General features: G+C 44.8%; 1 protein-coding gene across 7 annotated transcripts in view; it reads right to left on the bottom strand.

Annotated features, from left to right (window-relative positions):
• Nucleotides 1-25,047, bottom strand: part of PCMTD1 (protein-L-isoaspartate (D-aspartate) O-methyltransferase domain containing 1) — a 217,769-nt gene that overhangs the window by 40,332 nt on the left and 152,390 nt on the right. For all 7 annotated transcript variants that reach the window (XM_030214347.1, XM_030214297.1, XM_030214304.1 and 4 more), the window contains one exon: nucleotides 12,198-12,369. In XM_030214347.1, coding sequence (XP_030070207.1) covers nucleotides 12,198-12,369 — 172 coding nt within the window. The remainder of the gene's footprint in view (nucleotides 1-12,197; nucleotides 12,370-25,047) is intronic.

The following is a 25,047-nucleotide window of genomic DNA, read 5'->3' on the forward strand; positions in this document are numbered from 1 at the left end:
TGTAACTAAAACTACCAATGGCTACCTGTTAACGAATGTATCTTTTTCAAGACAGTCTGCTTATAGCTCCAAATCATTCACGGTTTAACCAAGGAATTTTTAAAAGACTACATTAAATGTCACATGTTCTATCAATAAAGGTGCAAGGTTTTAGCAGCCTTCAGACACCTAAATTCTAAATAAACTAGTATAACAGCTGTAGAAACATTAAAATTATCCCTCCCCCCAAAAAAAGGTTTTTGTGAAACTTACCAATCATCATTCTATAGAAATATAAGAATGATGTTATAGAGTCTTGAATAATCCTGTATATTTCTAGATAATTCTTTCTTGGTCTAAACTACCAATTGAAAACAAGATTAGCAGAGGATTTGTTATGCACGGTTAGTGCAGGCCTGTGGTAACTAGCTACTGCATTCTAAAAACAGTCAGTGAACTAAAAATCCCATACCAACTACACAGTGTGCTAGGGGTTGGGAACTAGACAGCCTGTATATACGTAAAGGAAATACGGTCTACTAGTCAATTCAAAAGAATGTGTTTACCAATGGCAGCTCCCATCCTGTTGGGGTCAAAAGAATCAAAATCTGGGTGGACTTTGAGGGCTTTAGTCCGCTCCAGATCAGCAGACATGGCTCTCTTGCAGTCCAGAGAGTACAGTGCGCTTTCACATTGATGGGCATGTGGCTTCAGAAAAAATAAACAATTAAGGCAGAACTCACACTACCTTAGTTTCGAACTTAAGATACGTGTGTAAAATTTACTCTGTGGTTGTAAAAATTAGTGTAAGGTGCATCACATACTCAGGCTTGTAGCCCTGCATACTTGTGACTACCTCCAAAAACAAGATCCAGGTCAGGTACTTCAGGTAAAGGTATCAAATGGCTTAAAGAGAGCTTTCATCGCTGGGTAAAGACAACACTGAATCCCTTGACACTGTGGGGGGGCTTAAGGGGGGAGTTTCAAGAGAAGCAAGCCCCTCATGAAGTAAACAACTAAAGGCTAAGAGATGAGCTTACCCTCTACACCAGTGGTTCCTAAACATTTTCGGTTCACGTGTCAGAGCAATTTTTCATGGCACCACCCCAACCCCCCTCCCCCACGGCCACATAGGTCTCCCTTTCCCTGCAGCCCCCTCCTCTCACTTCAGCACACCTCTCCATTCCCTGCAGAACCCCTCCTCTCAGAAAGTCCAGCACACCTCTCCCTTCCCTGCAGCCCCTCTCCTCCCAGATAGTCCAGCACATCTCTCCCTTCCTCCCATAAGTTCAGCACACCTCTGCCTTCCCCAAATCCAGCATCACACTACCTTCCTTCTCGCAGGTCCAGGATCGCTGCACTTCCTTCTCCTTCACTCGCCACCACTACAGGGCTTGTAGCTTACATTTTTGGGATGTCTGCTATTCACACAGGCACTCCAGGGTCTTCCCTCTGCCGCTTCCAGCCCTCTCTGATGCAACTTTCTGTTGCAAGGGCTGGACGAGGCAGAGGGAAGTCCCCACACTGCCTGTGTGAATCACTGACGGCCTGAAAATATAAGCTGCAAGCACTGCAGAAGCGGCGGGGGAAGGAGGAAGCAGCAGATTCCGGACTTATGGGAGGGGAAAGTAGGGAGTGATGCTAGATTGTGGGCGGTGGGAGGGAGGTCAGAATTTGCCACGATAACCCTTAAGAGTTTGCTGGGTGCACCAGGGTGCCAAGGTGCACAGTTTGGGAACCACTGCTCTACATGATAAGCTTCAGTTACACTGAGGTGAACCCTTAAGACATAATTGACAGGTATAGAAAGTATTCAAGCAACTTTTACGCAGGACAGGAAAAGGTGTCTAAGCCCTTGCTCTCACATGAGATAGCAAACCTTTTCCATTTGAAACCATATGCCCTCCAAATGGAATCTCTCCTGGAAGCCAGCAGAACCTGAGACATCATTTCGTAGGTTCAAGGAGTCCACTTCTAACCTCTCAACATCCAAGCCGTGAGGGCTAGGGGATGGAGGTAGGGATGTAGGAGGGACCCCTCATTCTGAGTGATAAGGGCTGGAAAACACTCCAGTTTCCAAGCATCTTTGGCAGATAGCTTCAGAAGTAGAGGGAACCAGATCTGCTGCTGCCAATAAAGAGCAATAAGAATCGTGGTTCCCTGATCCTACATGAGTTTTTGCTATAAGAGGTACTAGAAAGACCCAGTCCCTAATAAAGGAGAAAGGCATCTAAGGCTAGTCTGCCATGTGATCCTAGCCTGGAGCAGATCTGAACATAAGACTAGCCATCCTGGGTCAGACTAATGATCCATCTAGCCCAGTATACTGTTTCCTGCAGTGGCCAATCCAGGTCACAAATACCTGGTAGAAACCCAAATAGTAGCAAGATTCTATGCTATCAATCCCAGGGCAAACAGTGCCTTCCTCATGAGGGACCTTGTTGTTGAGATGAGTGCCCCTCTCTCAAAATATCTTCCAGGCAAAGCACATTTTGAAAGACCACTCCCATGTATTTTCATCATCAAATTCAGTCTGTCTGCTATACAACTGTTTTTCCCAGCCAGGTAAGTGGCCCTGAGCACCATCCCATGGGAGACAGCCCATTTTCATATCCCAATAGCATCTTTACACAGGAAGTATGAGCCCATGCCCTTCCCTGCTTGTTGACACAGTACACTGTAACCTGGTAGTCTGTCAGAATGAACATAATTTGGTTCGCCAGACTGTCTCTGAAAGTCCTTAGAGAGTTCCAGAAAGTTCTTATCTCTAGGAGGTTGATTTGGTGTTCAGTCTCCTGAGCAGACAACTAACCTTGGGTGTGGAGCCCATCTACATGAGAACACCTCAACCTGGCTGGATGCATCTGTCATATCTTGTGGGATTGGGGAATTTGGAAAGGTAATCCATTGTTCAAATTGCTATGAATTAGCCACCAAGAAAGAGATTCCTTCAAGGAAGATGTGGCAGTTATGACTTCCTGAAGGCTCCTTGTAGCTAGAGTCAATTGGGAAGAAAAGGGTCTATTGAGCTGACGTCAAATTGAGGTGCACCATGGGAGTAAAATATACAGTGGAGTCCATGTGGCCTAGCAATTTCAAAATCTGGTGAGCTAATATCTTCTGACTCTGGTGAATCTCTCAAATCACAGAGATGAGAGCGTCTATTCACTGGGTTGGGAGGAAAGAACTGGCTCGAATTGTGTCTAGAAGGTTTCTAGTGAATTCCAATTGTTGGGATGGGTTGAGGTGGGATTTGTGGTAGTTTATGATGAACCTTAGTAGCCCCAGCACCCAAATGATTCTGTGCATTGATTCTTTTGCACCTTCCTGTGACGTACACTTAACTAGTCAATCAGTCAGGTAGGGAAACACATGCACCCTTATTCCGTGTAGCGATGCTGCAACTCTGCTAGATATTGTGTGAAAACTGTGGGTGCTGACCCAAGGCCAAATGGCAGCACACAATACTGGTAATGGTGTTTCCCTACTCGAAATCTCAAATAATTCATATGACTGCAATGTATTTGTATGTGGGTAAAGACATCCTTCAAGTCCAGAAAGCACAGCCAATGTTTCCTGGATCATGGGGCTTCCTCTTGGGACAGAGAAATATCCAGTGTACCTGAATGTAACTACTGAAAAAGGTGTGAGCAAATCTAAATAAATAAATAAAATAAATAAATTAGGGTTCCAAGGAAACCATCCTGAACATTTGTTGAGTAAGGTGCTTGTTCAGGGCCCTCAAGACTAGGATGGGACATAATTTCCGTCTCTTCTAGGTGACTAGGAGGTACTTGGAATATAATCACTTCCCTTGAACCCCTGATGAAAAGAGTTCAAACACACTATATTGTAACAGCATAAGAACATACACGTTGACATAATGAGACAGACCAAAGGTCCATCAAACCCAGTACCCTGTTTCCACAGTGGCCAATCCAGTCAAAATACCTGGCAAGATCCCAGAAGAGTAAAACAGATTTTACGCTGCTTATCCTAGAAATAAGCAGTGGATTTTTCCCAAGTCCACCTTAATAATTGATTATGGACTTTACTTTTAGGAAATAATCCAAATCTTTTTAAACCTTGCCAAGCTAACTGCTTTTACCATATTTTCTGGCAACGAATTCCAGAGTTTTGATTACACATTGAGCAAAAAAATATTTTCATGGGTTTGCTTTAAATTTAGTAGCTTCATTGCATGCCCCCCTAGTCCTAGTATTTTCGGAAAGAGTAAACAAGCAATTCACCTCTACCCATTCCACTCCATTCAGTATTTTATAGTCCTCCACCATATCTCCCCCCACAGCTTTCTATTCTCCAAGCTGAAGAGCACTAGTCACATTAGCCTTTCCTTATAGGGAAGTCGTTTCATCCCCTTAGTCATTTTCGTCGCCTTTCTCTGTATCTTTCCTAATTCTGCAATATCTTTTTTGAGATATGGTGACCAGAATTGCACACAATATTTGAGGTGGTCACACCATGGAACAATACAAAGGCATTATAACATTCTCATTTTTGTTTTCCATTCCTTTCCTAATAATTCCTCACATTCTATTTGCTTTCTTAGCCACTGCTGTATACTGTGCAGAGGACTTCAACAAATCATCGACACCTAGATCATTTTCCTGGGCGGAGACAACTAATGTGGAACCTTACATCATATAGTTATAGTTTGGGTTCCTCTTTCTCACATGCATCACTTTGCACTTGCTCACATTAAATGTCACCTGTCATTTTGATGCCCAGTCTTTCACAATCCTCTTGTGGATTAACAACTTTGAATAACTTTGTGTCATCAGTAAATTTAATTACCTCACTAGTTATTCCCATCTCTAGATCATATATATATATATATATATATATATATATATATATATATATATATATATATGTGTGTGTGTTAAAAAGTAGCGGTCCCAGCACAGACCCCTGTAAAACCTTACCATCTACCTTTCTCCATTGAGAATACTGACCATTTAACCCTATTCTCTGTCTCCTCTCTTTTAGCCAGCTTTTAATCCACAATAGGACATTACCTCTTATCCCATGACTTTCTCTTTCATGAGGTACTCTGTCAAATGCCTTTTGAAAATCCAAATTCACAATATTGACAGGGTCACCTTTAGCCACATGTTTATTCACCTCTTCAAAGAAATGTAATAGACTGATGAGGCAATATTTCCCTTGAATAAATCCATGTTGGCTTTGTCTCATTAATCCATATTTATGTATATGTTCTGTAATTTTCTTCTTTATAATAGTCTCTACCATTTTGGCTGGCACTGACGTCAGGCTCACTGCTCTACAATTATCATCTCTGGAGCCCTTTTTAAAAACTGGCGTTACACTGGCCACCCTCCAATCTTCTGGTACAATGCTTGATTTTAAAGATAAAGTACATATTACTAACAATAGCTCTGCAAATTCACTTTTCAATTCTATCAGTACTCTGGGATGTATACCATCCAGTCCAAGAGATTTGCAACTCTTCAATTTGTCAAACTGCCCCATCATATCTCCAGGTTTACAGAGATTTGTTTCAGTTTCTCTGACTCATCAGCATTGAATACTATTTCTGGCACTGGTATCTCTCCCACATCTTCCTCAATGAAAACCGAAGCAAAAATTCATTTCCTCTCTCCGCTATGGTCTCTTCTTCCTTGAGTGCCCCTTTTTACCCCTCAGTCAACTAGCAGTCCAACTGATTCTTTTTCTGGTTTCTTGCTTCTAATATACTAAAAGTTTTTACTATGTGTTTTTTGCCTCCAAAGCAAACTTCTATTCAAAGTCTCTTCGCCTACCTTATCAGCGCTTTGCATTTGACTTGCCATTCCTTATGCTGTTTTCTTACTTTTTAACCATGCCAGCAGTTTTTTTTTTTTTTTAACATTCTCTTCATTTTATCATAGTCTCCTTTTTGAAAGCTAACATATTGGATTTTTTTGTATACATTTATTCTAGAGATTAAATCAAATCTGATTGTGTTATGATCACTGTTATCAAGTGGCCCCAGCACCATTACCTCCTGCACCAGATCATGTGCTCCACTAAGGACAAGGCCTAGAACTATTTCTCGACCCAGATGCTCCATAAAACAGTCCTTGAATCCATCAAGATATTTTACCTCCCTAGCATGCCCTGATGTTATATTTATTATTTATTTCAGAACATTTATACCCCGCCTTTTGCCACCCCAAAGCGGCTTACAATGAACTAATTAAATAAAATAAACAAAAGTTACATTCCAGTAAATAGAGCAGGAGAACAGGTAAGAAGGGGAAGGTAAAGGAGGCAAAGAGGAACAGCGAAAGTCCTGGCGGGCCAAGGGGAGTGATGAAAATCCAGGTTGACACGAATAGGACCAGCAGGATGACAGGTGAAAAGAGTTTAAAAGTGGCCCGCAGAGATGTCACTAGGATGGACTTTGGCAAGGTGTTGAAGCCGTGGAAGAGGATGAGACTCTGTGGCTGCTGCAAATCCGACGCTGAAAAGGGTGAAAAGCAGGAAGAGATGAGAGCTGCCGAACCGGCTCAGTGAAAACAGCAGGCAGCAGTAGTAGGAGGTGAAAACAGCTCCACAACTGACCACACCAGCTCCCCAGACGAAGGCAGCAGTCAATATCAGGGTAATTGAAATCACCCATTATTATTGTGTTACCCAGTTCGTTAGCCTCCCTAACTTCTGATAACATTTCTGCATCTGTCTGTTCATCCTAGCCAGGTAGATGGTAGTACTCCTATCACTATCCTTTTCCCCTTTACACATGGAATTTCTATCCATAGGGATTCCAAGATGTGTTTTGTGCCCTGCAGAATTTTTAGTCTAATCAACTGAAGGCCCTCCTTAACGTACAATGCTACCCCTACAATAATTCAATCCATCCTATCACTGAGAAATAAATTGTACACTGGTGTGAGTGTCCCATTGGTTATCTTCCTTCCACCAGGTCTCAGAGATGATTACTATATTTATCTTTCATTTAGTACAATATATTCTAACTCTCCATCTTATTTCTTAGGCTTCTGGCTTTTGCATAGAGGCATTTCAAAACAATGTTTGTTCTTTCTATTTACAACTTACTTAGCAGTTGACAGTGATAATTCGCAATCTTGAAAATCTGTCTGCTCTTTGTTTAAAACACTTGGTCTACTATGGTCTCTATTGCAACCTATCGGGATGCCCTACCTTCCCTGTTTTGATGATATCTTTTAAAGATACCTCGTTCCGAACCCTGCGCTTCTGAGCAACTGTCGGCCTTACTTCAGTTTCTAGTTTAAAAGCTGCTATATCTTCTTTCTAAATGGAGATGCCAGTAGCCTGGTTCCACCCTCATTAAGGTGGCACTCATCTTTCCAGAATAGACTCCTCCTTCACCAGAATATTGCACAGTTGCTAACAAATCCAAAACCCTCCTCCACGCATTGAGACTCTAGAGCTCTGCCTGTCTCTTGGGTCCTGCGCATGGAACAGGGAACACTTCTGAAAATGCTACCATGGAGGTTCTGGATTTCAGCTTTCTACCTAAAAGCCTAAATTTGGTTTCCAGAACCTCCCTCCTACATTTTCCTATGTCACTCGTACCCACATGTATCAAAACAGAAGGTTCCTCCTCAGCACTGTCTGAAATCTTATTGAGGTGCTGTGTGAGGTCCACCACTTTCTCACCAGGTAGGCAAGTGATCAAGCAATCCTCCTGTCCACCAGCCACACAGATATCTACATGCCTAATGATAGAATCTCCAACTACAACAGCTATCCTAACCCTTCCCTCCTGTTCCTGGAGACACATCCTCGGAGCAAGAGGCTATTACATCCCCTGGAAGGTAGGTCCTGGCTACAGGATCAACTTCCTGCCTCTCCACAGTGATGATCTCCCTTTAGGAGACCTTTCACCTCCTTAGCAACACAGAATTTGGCAGAATGGAGACAGGCCTCCTCTAAAAACTTCTCCGCCTTCCACAACTCCTCCAAGTCTGCTATTCTAGCTTCCTGAGATCAGACCCATTCCAAGAGCTTTGGACTCTTTACACCAAGTACACACATACAACTTCTCAACAACTGAGAGATTAAGCATGTGCAAAAGACTGGATAGTCCCCATCTTGATGCTGGACGCATTTTCTTATTTGTGATTTCTTAAGTTGCTATTGGAGTGGAATATGTAAAGTTCCCTAAGATTACATGCTAGGCTATGCTAATATTTAGTTTTTATTATTATAATGCTATTAGTGGTTCTCCTGTATGGATCTAAGTAGACTGTATGTCTAAGAGTTAATTACTGGCTGACAGAGATGCCCTAATTAAATTTGTAGCCTCCTAATTGGTTCAAGGGCCTGTAAATCAGAGATTAGGTCAGGGGTGGTTGAGAAACTGAGGCACCCTGTGCCTATTCGTTGGGCTTTACCCTGATACTATAGTAATTGTACAAATAGCCCCCTTAAATGACTGCCTATAGAATTGTAACAGACACTTGGATGCTCATTTTCAAAGCACATAGACTTACAAAGTAACTTTGTAAGTCTATGTTTTTTGAAAATGAGTTTCTTTATATGCTATGAAAAACTATTCCTTAAACTCCTTTGCTACATGAGCAGAGTGACATGAAATAAAGTCCCTGAGGTTACCTATTTAAGTCTACCTTTCCCCAAGTTTAAAAACAATTTCCCAGCAAATTCTTATCAGTGAAGTTCTCTCTCTTCTCACAGTACCTCTTTTGGACTGAGGGGAACTCAGACCTGCCTTACTTATGTGTTTGTGCTTCTTTGGTGTAAAAGGGAAGAGTGTTATTTTGAAAGCAATACCTGGTGCTGAGAGCTTAATTTTGATAATCCATGGTCTATCTGGAGGAGTGTGTTCAACTGACGTGTATAGTCGGTCTGGACTATTTTGAGAAACCGCTAGTCTGAGACTATAAGCCTCTCTCTCATCAGAAGGTCATTCGGAGCAGTCATGGGAACTCCAGCTAGGCTCTCCTGGAGCCAGTCAGAAGTTCATACCTTGCTTTGATTGAGGAGCCAGCTGGGACTTTTGGGCCCTCTACTACAATGGGTGGGAACGAGAGCCTGGTTATTCGGGGGGGGGGGGGGGGGAGGAGAGGTACCCTACACCTTTGAGAGTAGTAGGTACTTGTTACCCTCTGCAAAAATACCTTCTGGATGTGGAGGCTGCATTAGGAGAAGGCCAAGATAGTGACTTGATGGTTTCATAACATTTCTTGATGAGATCCGCAACCTCCTCCATCTTGTCTCTCTAGAATGGAACTTCTGCTAGGTTCCCTTGATCTGCTGGTTCCAGATCTGAGGTATGCAGCCAGGCATGTCTGCATAACCTAGTATCCACTGCAAAGGCTCTGGACACCATACTGAAAGCATCACTGGTTGCCCAGAGCATGTACTTCTGAATTCCCGTTCTTTGGCTACTAGCTGAAGGAGTTTATCGGCTTTCTCTCATGGAAGAGTGTCTGCAGCAAATTCTGCCACACTGTGCAAAATATTCCAGAAGTGCATGCACATTAAGAGCTAGTGAGAAGCTGTACGGGAAGTGAGCATAGCACTCTAGTAAAAGTACTTCCCCAAAGATTTCATGATCCCAGCTTCCCTCCCCAGGAACACTGAAGAGTGAGTCTTGGAACCCTTGGCTGCTTTGAGAATGGATTCAACCACCACGGAATGGTAAGAAAAATGGAGCATCTCAAATCCCACAGTCTTCTGGACTCTATATATAGTCTCAATCTTCTTATTGACTTGCTGTTCAGAGGGAGGGATTTCTCACCGCTTCATCTCTACAAGCTTAAGGATTCTGTGCAAGAGAACTGCTACAGCTTCTGGTGGGGGGTGTCAAACTGAAGGATGTCCAATGACTTGAGCCTGGGCTCATCCTCAGTTTCTAAATCATATTTTGTCAGTGGAGCAGCATGGGCAGGAGCAACTAAGGATCGCTCCTGCTCCCTCTAGACCACCAATGACACAGTAGGCCCAGAGGGGGGGCCCTAGGTATGGTTCTGTGAAAGGGGGGCTCCTTGTGTTAGGGAGGAGTGGGGTTGCTCAGTGTATCAAAAATATTTTAGGGGATCTCACAGAAAAATGTTTGGGATTCACTGCAGTAGACAAATCATTAAAATGTTAACCTACAGTTAATTAATGAAACCAACATGAATTTCTTGCTGGAATCAAAAATGGTGCTCATTTGACTTACCGTTTTTACCGTTTTGCCTTCCTCCAACTTAATATGTAATTTTTGTAATTCACAAAAGTACTCTGCTGGAAACATACAAGTCTTTATCTGCCTCATAAGACTGACACCTTGGTCAGGCCTTGGCTGAAGATGTCAAGGTGCCGGGAACCTACAATGCCCTGAAGAGGATTTCCATCCCCCCCACACACACACATGCACCACCACTAGGAGAGACTGGAGATCGATACCAATTTGGAGCATGTTGGATCCAATGCCCCTTAAGGCATAGTCATCAATGTGCTCCCCACAGGCAGCGCATGAGCCTCCAATAGGATAGAACACCTGAGTTGCTGGCATCAATGCCCTTCATTCCATGGCTTCCTGCTGAACAAATAGGCTTCCCTATCTCTTCTTGGAACATTGCCTGGAGCTGCTCCTTGAGAGCTGCCCTTGATGAAGGCTGGGGTTCAGCTAGGTTATTCACATCTTTCAAGCCATCGGGGTAATATCACTGACTTGGTCTTAAGCTTGATGGAAACTAGCACACGTCATTCAGTTCCAAGAAAGGTGAGTGCCCCTCATGTCTGGGGCGCTTTGAGGATACCAGTGACTTTGATGCCTCTGTACTCTCGACACTGTGCTTTGAGGGGGATCAACACCGATGCTTCTTGGCATTCACACAATGGCCAGCATTGGAGTCCCTCAGCACTGACGAGAAAAATATCAAATCCTCCCTCATCCTCAGGAGGGGATCAGAGGATGCTCAATCCCAATAGCTGCTATTGTTGCTTGCTGTCCAAGGAGTAATAAATAAACAGCCTCTTCCTTCGAAGGAACACTTCTCAGTGTGTTTTGCGCTCCTGCTATCATTGCTCAGCATTGAGAAAAGTGGAGGCTCTATCTATGTCAATGAGTCTGTGTCTCATGTGGCTCCTGGGGCCACAGAATCCCTTATTGCCGATATCAAAGTCAATAGGCCAGAATTCTCAGTGCCAAAATTTAATTCGAGCTACTTCTCTACCTCCAATGTCTCTTTTTGACATCTGTGAACAGAGTTTACTAGATGGATTATGATCAGGCCCCAGGCACCAGTTATGAGTGTCTATGAGAGACATAGACCTGTTTGTACTTGGAGTACTTCTTAAAACCACTAGGAGTTTTGGGAACATAGTAGGAAAAATAGCTGAAGTGAAATCAAAAAGTTTGATGATGAAAAAGTCCCCGAGTGCCCAAGCCCTAAGGGGGCCTAGCAGGCCATGAAAAACAAAACTAACTTAGGTGCCGAAAAACCTAATGAAAATAAAAGGGAGAGACACTGGTTCTGTGCAAGGAACTTAGACACAGTAAGCAAGCAGAACACCACAAACACAATGAAAGAAAATCCAGCAATGACATGAGCTGTGGGGAATGAGAGGAAACATCTACAGTGTTCTGCAGGGGAAAAAAAAACTGGACTCAGCTACTCCTGTGCAATGATAGTGGATGGGAAGATGCATGCATGTGCAGAAGACCACTTCCAAAAGCTTCTAAGAAAAATGAGGAGGGCTTGCCGTGCAAGGCACCATCAGATGATGTTGCCTATCAGTGTGGACATTGCACCCTGCTGTCCTTGAAGAAAAGAAATATCTGTGTGCTAATTGTAGAGAACATGCTGAGCACACCCCCAACAGTTAGTGCACAGCCTTTGCACTTACTGCACATTAGTTTTTGCTGTTAAACATGTAAATGCAAAAACTCACCACACTTTAGTAAACAGACCCTTTAGTGCTTTAAGTATGACACCTATACAACTGAACAAGACTATCAATTTTATTGATACAGTTATTACTAGGCATTTGGCTATGATATTTTGTTTTTTAAATACTGCTTGATAATGAAATTTTATTTGAGGAAAGCAATATATGACATGTTAGCCTCAAACTACTGTTTATGAAATTAATAGATTATTATACTAAAAGCATAAAAGGTATATTTATTCTGTAACCACCATATATCTATAACAAGATATTTCCTATGTAAAAATGAATGGGAGTGTTCAGATCACCTGATCTTCTATTGGCATAACCAGAATGCCACCAACTTTCAATAAAATTTTCATGTAGTTCTCATGGTCTTTTTGCACACCAGCTCCACAATAAATCCGGTCATATTGATGACTATCTGATGCTATCTCCAGGCAGTTACCAACCACAAAGGCAGGTTCACATAGCTCAAACCTAACAAAAGAAAACAAATTAAATTAAGCTGTTTCAAACAAAAAGCAAATTTCAAAAGCTGTGCAGAAGTAATAACAGAACATGCTAAGGAAACAATTACTTTCAGTCAGGACAATGTCCTTGTTGGTTCTGCCCATTAAGGACAATGTTAAGCCTTTGTTTTCTACTTGTATCAAATATTTAGAAAATCTTGGTAGTAGAGCTGAAATAAAATGTAAATAGCAAAGGAATTTAATTTTAAACAAAAATTGAGCAAATTAATGTTGAATAATACACACACAGAAACCCTTTAGATGAAATAGTATTTTTTAGGGTCCCATTTACTAAAGCATGATAACGTTTGACACTTAAATACATGTTAGCATCAACTTTGAATGCAATGCAAGAGTAGTAAGGTACCAACTACTTTTAAGCATGGACAAGGCACTTAGGGCCCGATGATCAAAAGTAAATAGGTGCTAGAGGCCACTAGCACCAGACTAGCACCTGCATTTACCCAGCACCAATGATTAGAGGGTGTCTGGTGTGAACAATCACGGAATACTACAGAGCTCATTTAAAATATATTTAAATGTAGCTCTCTGGTATTCCACCCTATGATCAGAGCACTGCACTCTGATCTTATGGGCTGAGTAGCACCTTAACCCTAAGCCACCACAGAGCTGGCATTAGGGTCAAGGTTCTTCCTCCCCCCCCCCCCCCCCCCCCCCGCTGCATCCATGTCAGGCTGCCTGGGCTGTCATAGTGGACCCCCGGACCCTCCAATGTCTGTGGCCCAGGTAGCCTACTGCCCCCCAAAACAAAACGTAATTCCCTGGTGGCCCAGTGGACTATATATATACCCCCTCCAGTACCTTGTAGTAGTGACAGAAGAGGGAGCAGCACTCCCTCTTCCTTCCAGTGCCACCTTCAAAATGGAGGCACTTTGGTCTGCCCAGTGCATCCCGGGATGCTCTAGGCAGGGCGCCCCCTAACATAGGGAAGCCCCAATAAGCACATCCCAGGATGCACTAGCCAGGGTGCCACCACTTCGGAGATGGCAGTGGAATGAGAATGGAGTGATACTCCTTCCTCCACTACTACTACAAGGTATGGAGGGGTGAGGGGCAGCTAGACTACTAGGGCAGGTGGGGGTATGTAGCCCACTAGGCCACTAGTGATACTTTTTGTGATGGGTGGGGTTAGGGGGCCTAGAGTTTCACTGGACCTCCAGCCCCCATGCCCTTGTGTCGGGGGTGTCAGGGGGCTGGAGGGCCCTGCTGGACCTCCAGCCTCCCATGTGTCACTGTCTGAGGGAGGGTGTGTGTGGAGGCCTGGGGGGCACTAGGCCAACAGAGCCTTGTCCTTGGGGGAGGACCGGTAGGGGGGGGAAGGGTGTCTCATGGAGCTCCAGCCCCTGTGCCTGACAGGCCTGGGATTTTGACAGCCCAGACCTGTCAAACAAATGCTGGAGGACTGTGCCTGAGCGCATGCCCAGGCATTTTCCTCCTATGATCAATGATTATAATGCACCTAAATTCTGTTACTAGAGTTGATCATTGGGGAGTTAAGTCCCCATGCTGTTCCGGCGCTAATTTTAGGGTGCTGTTTCAGAACAGCGAGGGGAATCGATCATTTAAGACTTAATATCGGTATTTTATTTATTAGGATTTATTTACTGCCTTTTTGAAGGAATTCACTCAAGGCTGTGTATATACAGTAAGAATAAATCAAACGAACAATAAAACTACTCAAATAACAAAGTATGGCATAGTATAATTATACATAGCATATTTATGTGTATGAGTGACAACATATGCACATAAATGACCTCTTAAAAAATACTGACTACTACAAAAATGTGTGTGCATGGTGTGTACTTTTGACTGTGGGCTTCTGCAAGGGTGGTATGAGCAAATATGCTCATCAATTATAGATTACTTTGATTTAGGTGTGTTCATTTACACCAGCTACAGGACTGGTGTAGGTATTCACATGTTACACAGAAGTGCATTTTTCACTACCTAAACTAGTATTTTCAAAGGAAAGTAGGTATCTATTTTTCATTATAAAATTGTGTGTGTGTGTGTGGGGGGGGGGGGGGGGGGGGGGGTTAAACTTGTTTTAAATTTATCCCAACATATAACAGGAAGTCAGTGTGACTGCTCTAACATGGAAGAATTACATTCATGCGTCTTTATCCTGGTTAGAAGCTGACAGCACCATCCCAAATTTCCTGAAGTGCTCCAATGAAACTGCTGGCAAACTTACCAAAAATGCATTATAATAATCTACTGCACTAACAGCTGCTGAAGAATGAATCAAAGACTTAAAATACACAAAATATTTTTCAATACCCTTAGCTTAACAAGAGTGTTTAACAACCAACTAACCTCCCTGTTTACTAAGCTGTGCGCTAAAGCCGACACAGCCCATTCACTCTGAATGGGCTACATCAGCATTGCCACACAGCTTAGTAAACAGGGGAGTAAGTATGCTGTTTAACAACTCCATAAGTAATACTCCTAGGGAGAACACCTCCTTCAGAACAGCAGTCACAAGATTAATTATCATTCCTAAAGGACAGGGTAAATGTTTCTTTATACAAACCACCCACAGCTATATGTTAGCAAAAATCAGAACCATCCCATGGCATGACAAACCAGTTTCAAATACTGATTCATTATCACTACAACAAGAATAAAACATATTATCCACATAAATTCAAAACATCAAACCAAAGTCAATAAAATGAAGATACATACCTGTAGCAGGTATTCTCCGAGGACAGTAGGCTGGATATCATCACTGATGGGTCGTCGTCCACGACGGCCCAGGAGACCAGAAGTCTAAAAACAAAGCTTTAGAAAGTTCGGGAGTGACGCAGCACGCGCGGCAACAAACGCACTGTGCATGCGCAAGTGACTTCCCGCCAGCGACACCCGCACGCTTCCTTCAGTTATGCAAAAAGATGAAGAACAACTCCAAAGGGGAGGAGGGTGGGTTGTAATGATATCCAGCCTGCTGTCCTCGGAGAATACCTGCTACAGGTATGTATCTTCATTTTCTCCGAAGACAAGCAGGCTGGATATCATCACTGATGGGGTATCCCTAGCACCCAGGCTCACTCAAAACAATGAACATTGGTCAATTGGGCCTCGCAACGGCGAGGACATAACATAGATTGACCTGAAAACAAACACAACTAAGTGAGAGTGTAGCCTGGAACAGAACAGAAATGGGCCTATTCTAAACCCCAAACAGATTCCATAACACCGACTGCCCAAATCGACTGTCGCGTCAAGTATCCTGCTGAAGGCAGTAGTGAGATGTGAATGTGTAGACAGATGACCACGTTGCAGTCTTGCAAATCTCTTCAATAGAGGCTGACTTTAAGTGAGCCACTGACGCAGCCATAACTCTCACATTGTGAGCCGTGACATGGCCCTCTAAAGTCAACCCAGATTGGGCATAAGTGAAGGAAATGCAATCTGCTAGCCAATTGGAGATGGTGCGTTTTCCAAAGACAACTCCCATCCGATTGGGATTAAAAGAAACAACCAGCTGGGCGGACTATCGATAGGGCTTTGTCCGCTCCACGTAAAAGGCCAATGCTCTCTTACAGTCCAATGTGTGCAGCGTGTCCTCACCAGGGCGGGTATGTGGACGAGGAAAAATGTTGGCAAGACAACTGACTGATTCAGATGGAACTCCGACACCACCTTTGGCAAGAACTTAGGATGAGTGCGGAGGACTACTCTGTTATGATGAAATTTAATATAAGGAGCATGGACCACTAGGGCTTGGAGCTCACTGATTCTACGAGCTGAACTAGCAGCCACCAAGAAAATAACCTTTCAGGTCAAATACTTCAGATGGCAGGAATTCAGTGGCTCAAAAGGAGCTTTCATCAGCTGGGTGAGGACAACGTTGAGATCCCATGACACTGGTGGAGGTTTGACAGGGGGCTTTGACAAAAGCAACCCTCGCATGAAGCGAACAACTAAAGGCTGTCCAGAGATAGGCTTACCCTCTACACGTTGATGATAAGCACCAACTGCACTAAGATGAACCCTTACTGACTTAGTCTTAAGACCAGACTCTGATAAGTGTAGAAGGTATTCAAGCAGGGTCCGTGTAGGACAAGAAAAAGGATCTAGGGCCTTGCTGTCACACCAGACGGTGACGACACCCAGATCCCTTTCTTGGTCCGTAACTCCTAACGTGGAACCTTGCATGACGAATTATAGCTACGTCATGCAAGGTTCCACGTTAGGAGTTACAGACCAAGAAAGGGATCTGGGTGTCATCGTCATCGATAATACACTGAAACCTTCTGCTCAGTGTGCTGCTGTGGCTCGGAAAGCGAATAGAATGTTGGGTATTATTAGGAAAGGTATGGAAAACAGGTGTGAGGATGTTATAATGCCGTTGTTTCGCTCCATGGTGCGACCGCACCTTGAGTATTGTGTTCAATTCTGGTCGCCACATCTCAAGGAAGATATAGTGGAACTGGAAAAGGTGCAGCGAAGAGCGACTAAAATGATAGCGGGGATGGGACGACTTCCCTATGAAGAAAGACTAAAGAGGCTAGAGCTTTTCAGCTTGGAGAAGAGACGGCTGAGGAGAGACATGATAGAGGTATTTAAAATAATGAGTGGAATGGAACAGGTGGATGTGAAGCGTCTGTTCACGCTTTCCAAAAATACTATAACTAGGGGGCATGCACTGAAACTACAGTGTAGTAAATTTAAAACAAATCGGAGAAAATGTTTCTTCACCCAACGCGTAATTAAACTCTGGAATTCGTTGCCAGAGAACGTGGTGAAGGCGGTTAGCTTGGCAGAGTTTAAAATCCCTACTCAAAACCCACCTCTTCAATGTCGCATTCGGAACCTAACCATTATACCTCTATTCAAGAAATCTAGACTGCCCCAACTTGACATTTCGTCCTTTAGATTGTAAGCTCCTTTGAGCAGGGACTATCCTTATTTGTAAAACTGTACAGCGCTGCGTAACCCTAGTAGCGCTTTAGAAATGTTAAGTAGTAGTAGTAGTTAGACGGTTTCCTAAAGGAGAAGTCCATAAACCGCTACTAAATGGACTTGGGAAAAATCCACAATTCCAGGAATAACATGTATAGAATGTTTGTACGTTTGGGAAGCTTACCAGGTGCCCTTGGCCTGGATTGGCCGCTGTCATGGATAGGATGCTAGGCTCGATGGACCCTTGGTCTTTTTCCAGTGCGGCATTACTTATGTACTTATAACCTCCTCCATTTAAAACAACAATTTTTTTTCGTGGAATCTTTCCTGGAAGCAAGCAAGACTCGTGAGACACCCTCTGAAAGGCCTAAAGAGGCAACTTCTAAGTCCTCAACATCCAGGCCGTGAGAGACAGAGACTGGAGGTTGGGATGTAGAAGTGACCCTTCGTTCCGCTCGGAAGATCTTGCGGACAACATCCATGTTCAGTGACCACTCGTGAGGTTGCATTATCCTGCTCAACCTGTCGGCCAGACTGTTGTTTACGCCTGCCAGATACGTGGCTTGGAGAAGCATGTCGTGCTGATGCGCCCAAACCCACATCCTGACGGCTTCCTGACACAGAGAGTGAGATCCGGTGCCCCCCTGCTTCTTGGTGTAATACATCGCAACCTGATTGTCTGTCTGAATTAGGATAATATGATTGGACAGCCGGTCTCTGAAAGCCTTTAGAGCATTCCAGATTGCTCGTAATTCCAGGAGGTTGATCTGAAGACTTGTTTCCTGAAAAGACCAAACTCCTTGAGTGCAAAGCCCATCTACATGAGTTCCCCACACCAGGAGGGATGCATCCGTCGTCAGCACTTTTTGTAGCTGAGGAATTTGGAATGGACGTCCCAAGGTCAGATTGTAACAAATAGTCCACCACTGTAGGGAATTGCAAAAATCGGTGGAAAGATGGATGATATCCTCTAGATCCCCTGTAGCCTGACAACACTGGGAATCTAGGGACCATTGAGCTGATCTCATATGAAGATGTGCCATGGGAGTCACATGAACTGTGGAGGCCATGTGGCCTAGAAGCCTCAACATTTGCCGAGCTGTGATCTGTTGAGATGTTTGAGATGAGGACACTAAGGCCAGAAGATTGTCTGCCCTTTCCTGGGGGAGATAAGCTCGAGACGTCAGTGTGTTCAACAGAGCTCCTATGAATTCCAACTTCTGTACTGGAATCAGGTAGGACTTGGGATAATTTATGACAAACCCCAGCAGCTTGAGCAGTTGAATAGTAATCTGCATGGATCGTAGAACTCCTGCCTCCAAGGTGTTCTTCACCAGCCAATCGTCGAGATAAGGGAACACATGCACTACCAGTCTGCGTAGCGATGCTGCGACAACAGCCAAGCACTTTGTAAAGCCCTGGGCGCAGATGCTAGACCAAAAGGAAGTACACAGTACTGAGTTCCCAGTCAAAATCGGAAGTACTTCCTGTGACTTGGGAGAACCGAGATATGAGTATAGGAGTCCTTTAACTCCAGAGAGCATAGCCAATCGTTTTCCTGAATCATGGGAAGAAGGGTGCCAAGGAAAAGCATCTTGAACTTTTCTAGGACTAGGAATTTGTTCAAGGCCCTCAGGTCTAGGATGGGACGCATCCCCCCTGTTTTCTTTTGCACAAGAAAGTACCTGGAATAGAATCCCAGCCCTTCTTCCCCTGGTGGAACGGGTTCGACCGAAATGGCCTTTAGAAGGGCGGAGAGTTCCTCTGCAAGTACCTGCTTCTGCTGGGAGCTGAAGGATTGAGCTCCCAGTGGGCAATTTGGAGGTTTGGATACCAGATTGAGAGCGTATCCTAACCGGACTATTTGAAGAACCCACCTGTCGAAGGTTATAAGAGGCCACCTTTGGTGAAAAAATAACCTCCCCCCCAACAGGTAGATCGTCCGGCACAGATACTTTTACCATGGCTATGCTGCTCTGGAGCCAGTCAAAAGCCCGTCCCTTGTTTTGCTGGAGAGCCAGAGGGGCCTTAGATGCATGCCGCTGACGAGAGCGAGCCTGCTGGGTGCTAGCTTGAACAGGCTGTCGAGAGGTAGGAGTGTACCTACGCCTATTATAGGAATAGGGAGCACTCCTTCTCCCTCCAAAAAACCTCCTAGTGGAGGAGATAGTAGCAGAAGGTGTCCGGCTGGAGAGAGAATCCATTGCATCATGATGCTTCTTGAGGGTATCGACCATATCCTCAACCTTCTCTCCAAAAAGATTATCCCACCCGGCAAGGAACATCCGCCATTCGCTGATGGGTCTTCTGATCCAGGTCAGAGACACGCAGCCATGAGAGTCTGCGCATCACAATACCCTGAGCAGCTACTCGGGATGCAGCATCAAAAGTGTCATAAGCCCCCCTAACCAGGAATTTGCGACACACCTTCTGCTGCCTGACCACCTGGTGAAAAGGTTCAGCAAGCTCCGGAGGGAGAGCTTCAACTAAACTGGACAGTTGCCTCATCGAGTTCCATAAGTGAATGCTCGTGTACAGCTGGTATGTTTGGATCTTGGCGGCGAGCATTCCAGCCTGATACATACGCCTCCCAAAAGAATCCAAGGTCCTAGACTCTCTGCCCGGGGGCGCCGAGGCATAGTCTCTAAGTACTCTTGGATCTTCTGAAAGCAGAGTCCACCACCATAGAATCATGAGGAAGTTGGGCCTTCACCATCACAGGCTCACCATGGACTCTGTACTGGGACTCGGACTTCTTGTTGACAACTGAATTAGAGAGAGGGCAAGACCAATTCCGCAACATCGCTTCCCTGAGCGTATTGTACAGGGGGGCCGTTGCAACCTCTGCAGGTGAAGAAGGATAATCCAGGACCTCGAGCATCTTAGCCCTGGGCTCATCCACAACCTCCATGGGAAATGGAATGTCCTTAGACATTTCCCGCACAAAAGATGAAAAAGTAAGACTCTCAGGTGCAGACTGTCTAACCTCAATGGGTGGAGTAGGATCAGAAGGAAGCCCACAGGAGTCTTCCTCTGAAAAATACCTGGGGTCTTCCTCTTCTCCCCATGAACGCTCTTCTTTGGTATCGAACAGAAGCTCTCGAAGAGCAGCCCGAACCCGAGCCCGTCTCGACTTCGAGGATCGATGTCCTCGTGGGGGATGTCGAGAAGTCGACCCCTGCCTGGACTCCAGCGAAGCTTCCTCCACCGATGTCGAGGGAGAGTTGACCTGGGTGGCAACCGGCTCCGGTACCGCAAGCGGTACCGAGGGTGGGGACCTCCACACAGGAGATGGGCCAGATGCCGTCTCAGCAGTAGGAACGGGAGGCGCAAGCACCTCCGGTACTGAAGCAGATAGACGGAGCAGTTCTTCCAGAAGTTCTGGAAGAATGGTCCGGAGACGCTCATCGAGAGCTGCCATCGAAAAAGGCTGTGGGGCCGGTGCAGGAGTCGGTGCCAGAATCTGAAGGGGCTCGAGAGCTGGTACCAGGCTGCCGGACGACCAACGCATCGGCACCTCCTGAATGGAGGGTGAGCGGTCCTCCCGGTGCCGACGCTTCTCGGGTGCCGACTCCCTTGGCTCCCCGGAGCTCTCGGTACCGTGTCTGGAAGGAGATCGATGGAGATGCTTCTTAGCCTTCGCCCGACATCTACACTCCTCGGTACCGATGAGTACATGGAATCCTCACGCCTCCTCGGGGCCGGGTCTGACTCAGGTCGGTCCCGGGGGGCCTGCATAGCAGTAGGCCTCGAGACGGGTGGAGACCCGCTCGATGCCTTGCTGCTCAAAGCTCGAAGTGGTCTCTCGGCAGCCATTACCTGGACTCTCGGTGCTGCTTTCCTCGATGTCGACGCCCTGGGTACCAATGTCGATGTCGACGTTGAAGGACCGGACCGATCTGAAAAAAGCCTCTCGAGCCACCTGGGTCCTCTTCTTCATTAATTTACACAGCTTACAAGCAGCTGGAAGATGATCGGGCCCAAGACACTGGAGACACCACGCGTGAGGGCTGGTACTCGAGATGGTCCGGTTGAAGTGAGTACAGCGTTTGAAGTCGCTGGGAGTCTTCAATGACATGGGCGGGAAAATAGCATCCGCGAAATCAAAAGGCTCGATTGTGCCAATTAAAAAGGCACAAAAAAGGGAAAAAAGACGCAGCCGAGCGGCCTAAGGACAGCCGCAACGAAAATGAAATGAAACTTGGAAAAATTTGAGAAAAACCTAAAAAATTAAGGGAAAAAGAATTCTTTTTTTTTTTGGAGAACAAACTAAGAGAGAAAGAAAAAGAAAGAAAAAGGGCGCAAAAAAAAGTGATCTCCTGGGCAACAACATGAGGAGCAGAGAAAAAAAAAAACACCACTCCGCAGCGCGGAGAAAAAGACACTGAGGGAAGCACGTGGGCGTCGCTGGCGGGAAGTCACTCGCATATGCGGTGCGTTCCCATGCACGCCGCGCCACTCTTGAACCTTCTAAAGCTTTTTTGTTATACTTCAGGTCTCCTGGACCGTCGTGGACGACGACCCATGCGTGATGATATCCAGCCTGCTTGTCCTCGAAGAAAGGTTACCCCCTTGGCAAGGGGTATCCGCCAACCTCTGCTGAACAGAATGTTCCAAGTCACAAACACGCAGCCATGAGAATCTGCGCATTGCTATACTTTGAGCAGAGATCTTGGATGCCAAATCAAAAGTGTCATAAGTGCCCCTGGCCAAGAACTTGTGACACGCCTTCTGCTGCTTGACCAACTGGCGAAGAGGCTTGGCCCAAGAAAACAAAGGGGCAGACGATCTGCAAACTCCAAAGTGGAAACTGTACAAAGCAGATCGTTGATAAACCAAGATATGTTTTATTAATATAGCAAAATTAAAATATGTATACAGAAACTCATATGCATATACATATCATAGCCCGACACAGGCCGTGTTTCGCCCTACTGGGCTGCTTCAGGGGCTAGAAAATAAGATAATAAATAATAAATAATACGTCTTAACATCTAAATAAAAGCATAAAATAATAACATAGAAATTGCATAATTTGTCACATCAAAAACCAAATGACATAAAATATATATGTATATATCTATGATTACATATAAATTCATATCATTAAAATCTATAGCATCAAAATCCCACAGACTCATTGTTCATGATGAAAAGATATGGCAGTTAATCACCCTTTTGGACTTCTGTAACATGTATCTGTATATATATGTTGTAGATATATTAATTATTTGTGACTAACATACGTAATTTCTGATAGCTTAACTGCCATATCTTTTCATCATGAACAATGAGTCTGTGGGATTTTGATGCTATAGATTTTAATGATATGAATTTATATGTAATCATAGATATATACATATATATTTTATGTCATTTGGTTTTTGATGTGACAAATTTATATTTGATTTTAATGTCATTCCTTTTTTTAAAATATTATGTTTAAATTATGCAATTTCTATGTTATTATTTTATGCTTTTATTTAGATGTTAAGACGTATTATTTATTATTTATTATCTTATTTTCTAGCCCCTGAAGCAGCCCAGTAGGGTGAAACACGGCCTGTGTCGGGCTATGATATGTATATGCATATGAGTTTCTGTATACATATTTTAATTTTGCTATATTAATAAAACACATCTTGGTTTATCAACGATCTGCTTTGTACAGTTTCCACGAAGAGGCTTGGCCTACTCCGGAGGAAGCATATCCACCAAGTCTGACAGCTGTAAACGCTCATGAATGGGTGGTAAGACTGTATATGGGAAATGAGCATTGAAGCTTCGTACATCTTCCTCCCAAAAGAATCCAGGATTCTAGCTTCTCTGCTTGGGAGCGCCAAGGCATGACCCTAGTACTCATGGCTCTTTTGAGATCGGACTACACCAACAAGGAATCATGAGGTAACTGAGGCCTTACAAACCCAGGTTCACTGGGTGTCTATCTTCTTGGGCACGACAGGGACTGATACAGGGAACTCCCAGTTCCCGACGAGGACTTCCTTGGGTACCTCGTGGAGGGCTGCAGTCACAGTCTCCTTAGGAGGAGATGTATAGTCCAAGACCTCAAGGATCTTGGCCCTCGGCTCATCCTCCATCTCTAAAGGAAATGGAATGGCATCAGCCATCTCCTTGATAAAAGATGGGAATGAAAGGATCTCCGGTGGAGACTTTCAGGTGGTGGGGAGGGTTCAGAGAGGATCCCATAAGACTCATCTGAGGAAAAGTATCTGGGATCTTCCACTGACTCCTAAGCGCTCCTCCTCGATGTAGGACAGTATCTCCCTATCGGGACGTCCGAGACTGAACCTGCCTCACTGCTGAGGAGCCATGTCCTCAGGAGCGGTGGCGAGGAGCCGGTTCCCATCTCGACTCCGGCGAAGTTTCCTCCACCTACATCGAGGGGGTGTCAGCTTGGGTAGCAGTCGACACCGGGGCTGCAAGCAGCACTGGTGTCTGAAGTCACACCATAAGCTGAGGGCAAGGCGGAGCTCAGGGAGCAAGGCCCGGACACGCTCATTGAGAGCCGACACTGGGAAAAGCTGGAGTGCTGGTTGAGATGCAGGTTGCAGAACCACCGGGGTTGATACAGGAGCAGGATCTAAGCTACTTAGAGACAGTTGAATCGGCACTTTCTGTATGGAGGGAGAGCGGAGCTCTCAGCGCCAATGCTTCTCTGGTGTTGAATCCTTCGACACACTGGAACTCCCAGCACCATGTGTTGAGGGTGACTGATGATAATGCTTCTTGGCACAAAGGAGCCTAGGTGACGTGCTTCGGGCGAAGGCCGATGAGGACAACGTTGAATCCTCACATTTACTTGGGGTCGGCTCCCACAGTGGACGGTCCCCTAGGGGCATGCACAGCAGGAGGCCTCAAGACAGGTGGAGAGCCACTCGACACCTCACTGTTCCTAGTGTCTAAAGGTCTCGAAGAAGCCATGCTTGCTGATACTCCTGATGCCGGAGCAATGCTCAATGTCAATGCTGATGCCAACATCGAGGATCTGGACTTTGCTCCAAAGATCTTCTCTTGTTGAGCCTCTCAGGAAACCTGGGTCCTCTTTTCATGCAACACAGAGAACACAGTTAGCAGGGCTATAGTTGGGCCCAAGACAGTGCAGACACTAAGAATGGGTATCCTTTCCTGAGATCATCCGATTGCACCGGATACAGAGCTTGAAGCCAGTGGGAGTCGTCGTAGACATGGACGGAAAACCTCATCGGCCAAATTAAACGATTCGATGGTGCCTAAAAAGGGGCAAGACACAGAAAAAAGAAGGGAAGAACCTCACCAGAGTCAAGGCCTAAAAAATGGCCCTATGACATTGAAAAAGAAGGAAACTTAAACCCTGGCAAAATACACCTAAGAAAATAAAGGACGGGTTTAAAGGGAGAACAAAAGAATAACAACCAACCAAAATTAAAAACAAATACATAGGAAACAACCAACAGAAAGAGAAAAAAGGTCACAACAAAACCAAATACCAAGAAACCAGACAAATAATAAGAATCAACACAACCAAATCCCAAACAGAACCCTACAGACAAATTCAAATGGGATACATAAATGCCAGATCAGTGGTAAATAAAACATGGACTATAACAGACTGGATTACCACAGACAATCTAGACCTCCTATTCATCACTGAAACCTGGATTCATGACCTTAAAGACCCTATAATCTTAGGTCTATGTCCACCGGGATACAAAAT

The sequence above is a fragment of the Microcaecilia unicolor genome, chromosome 1 (assembly GCF_901765095.1).
Source record: "Microcaecilia unicolor chromosome 1, aMicUni1.1, whole genome shotgun sequence".
NCBI lineage: Eukaryota > Metazoa > Chordata > Amphibia > Gymnophiona > Siphonopidae > Microcaecilia > Microcaecilia unicolor.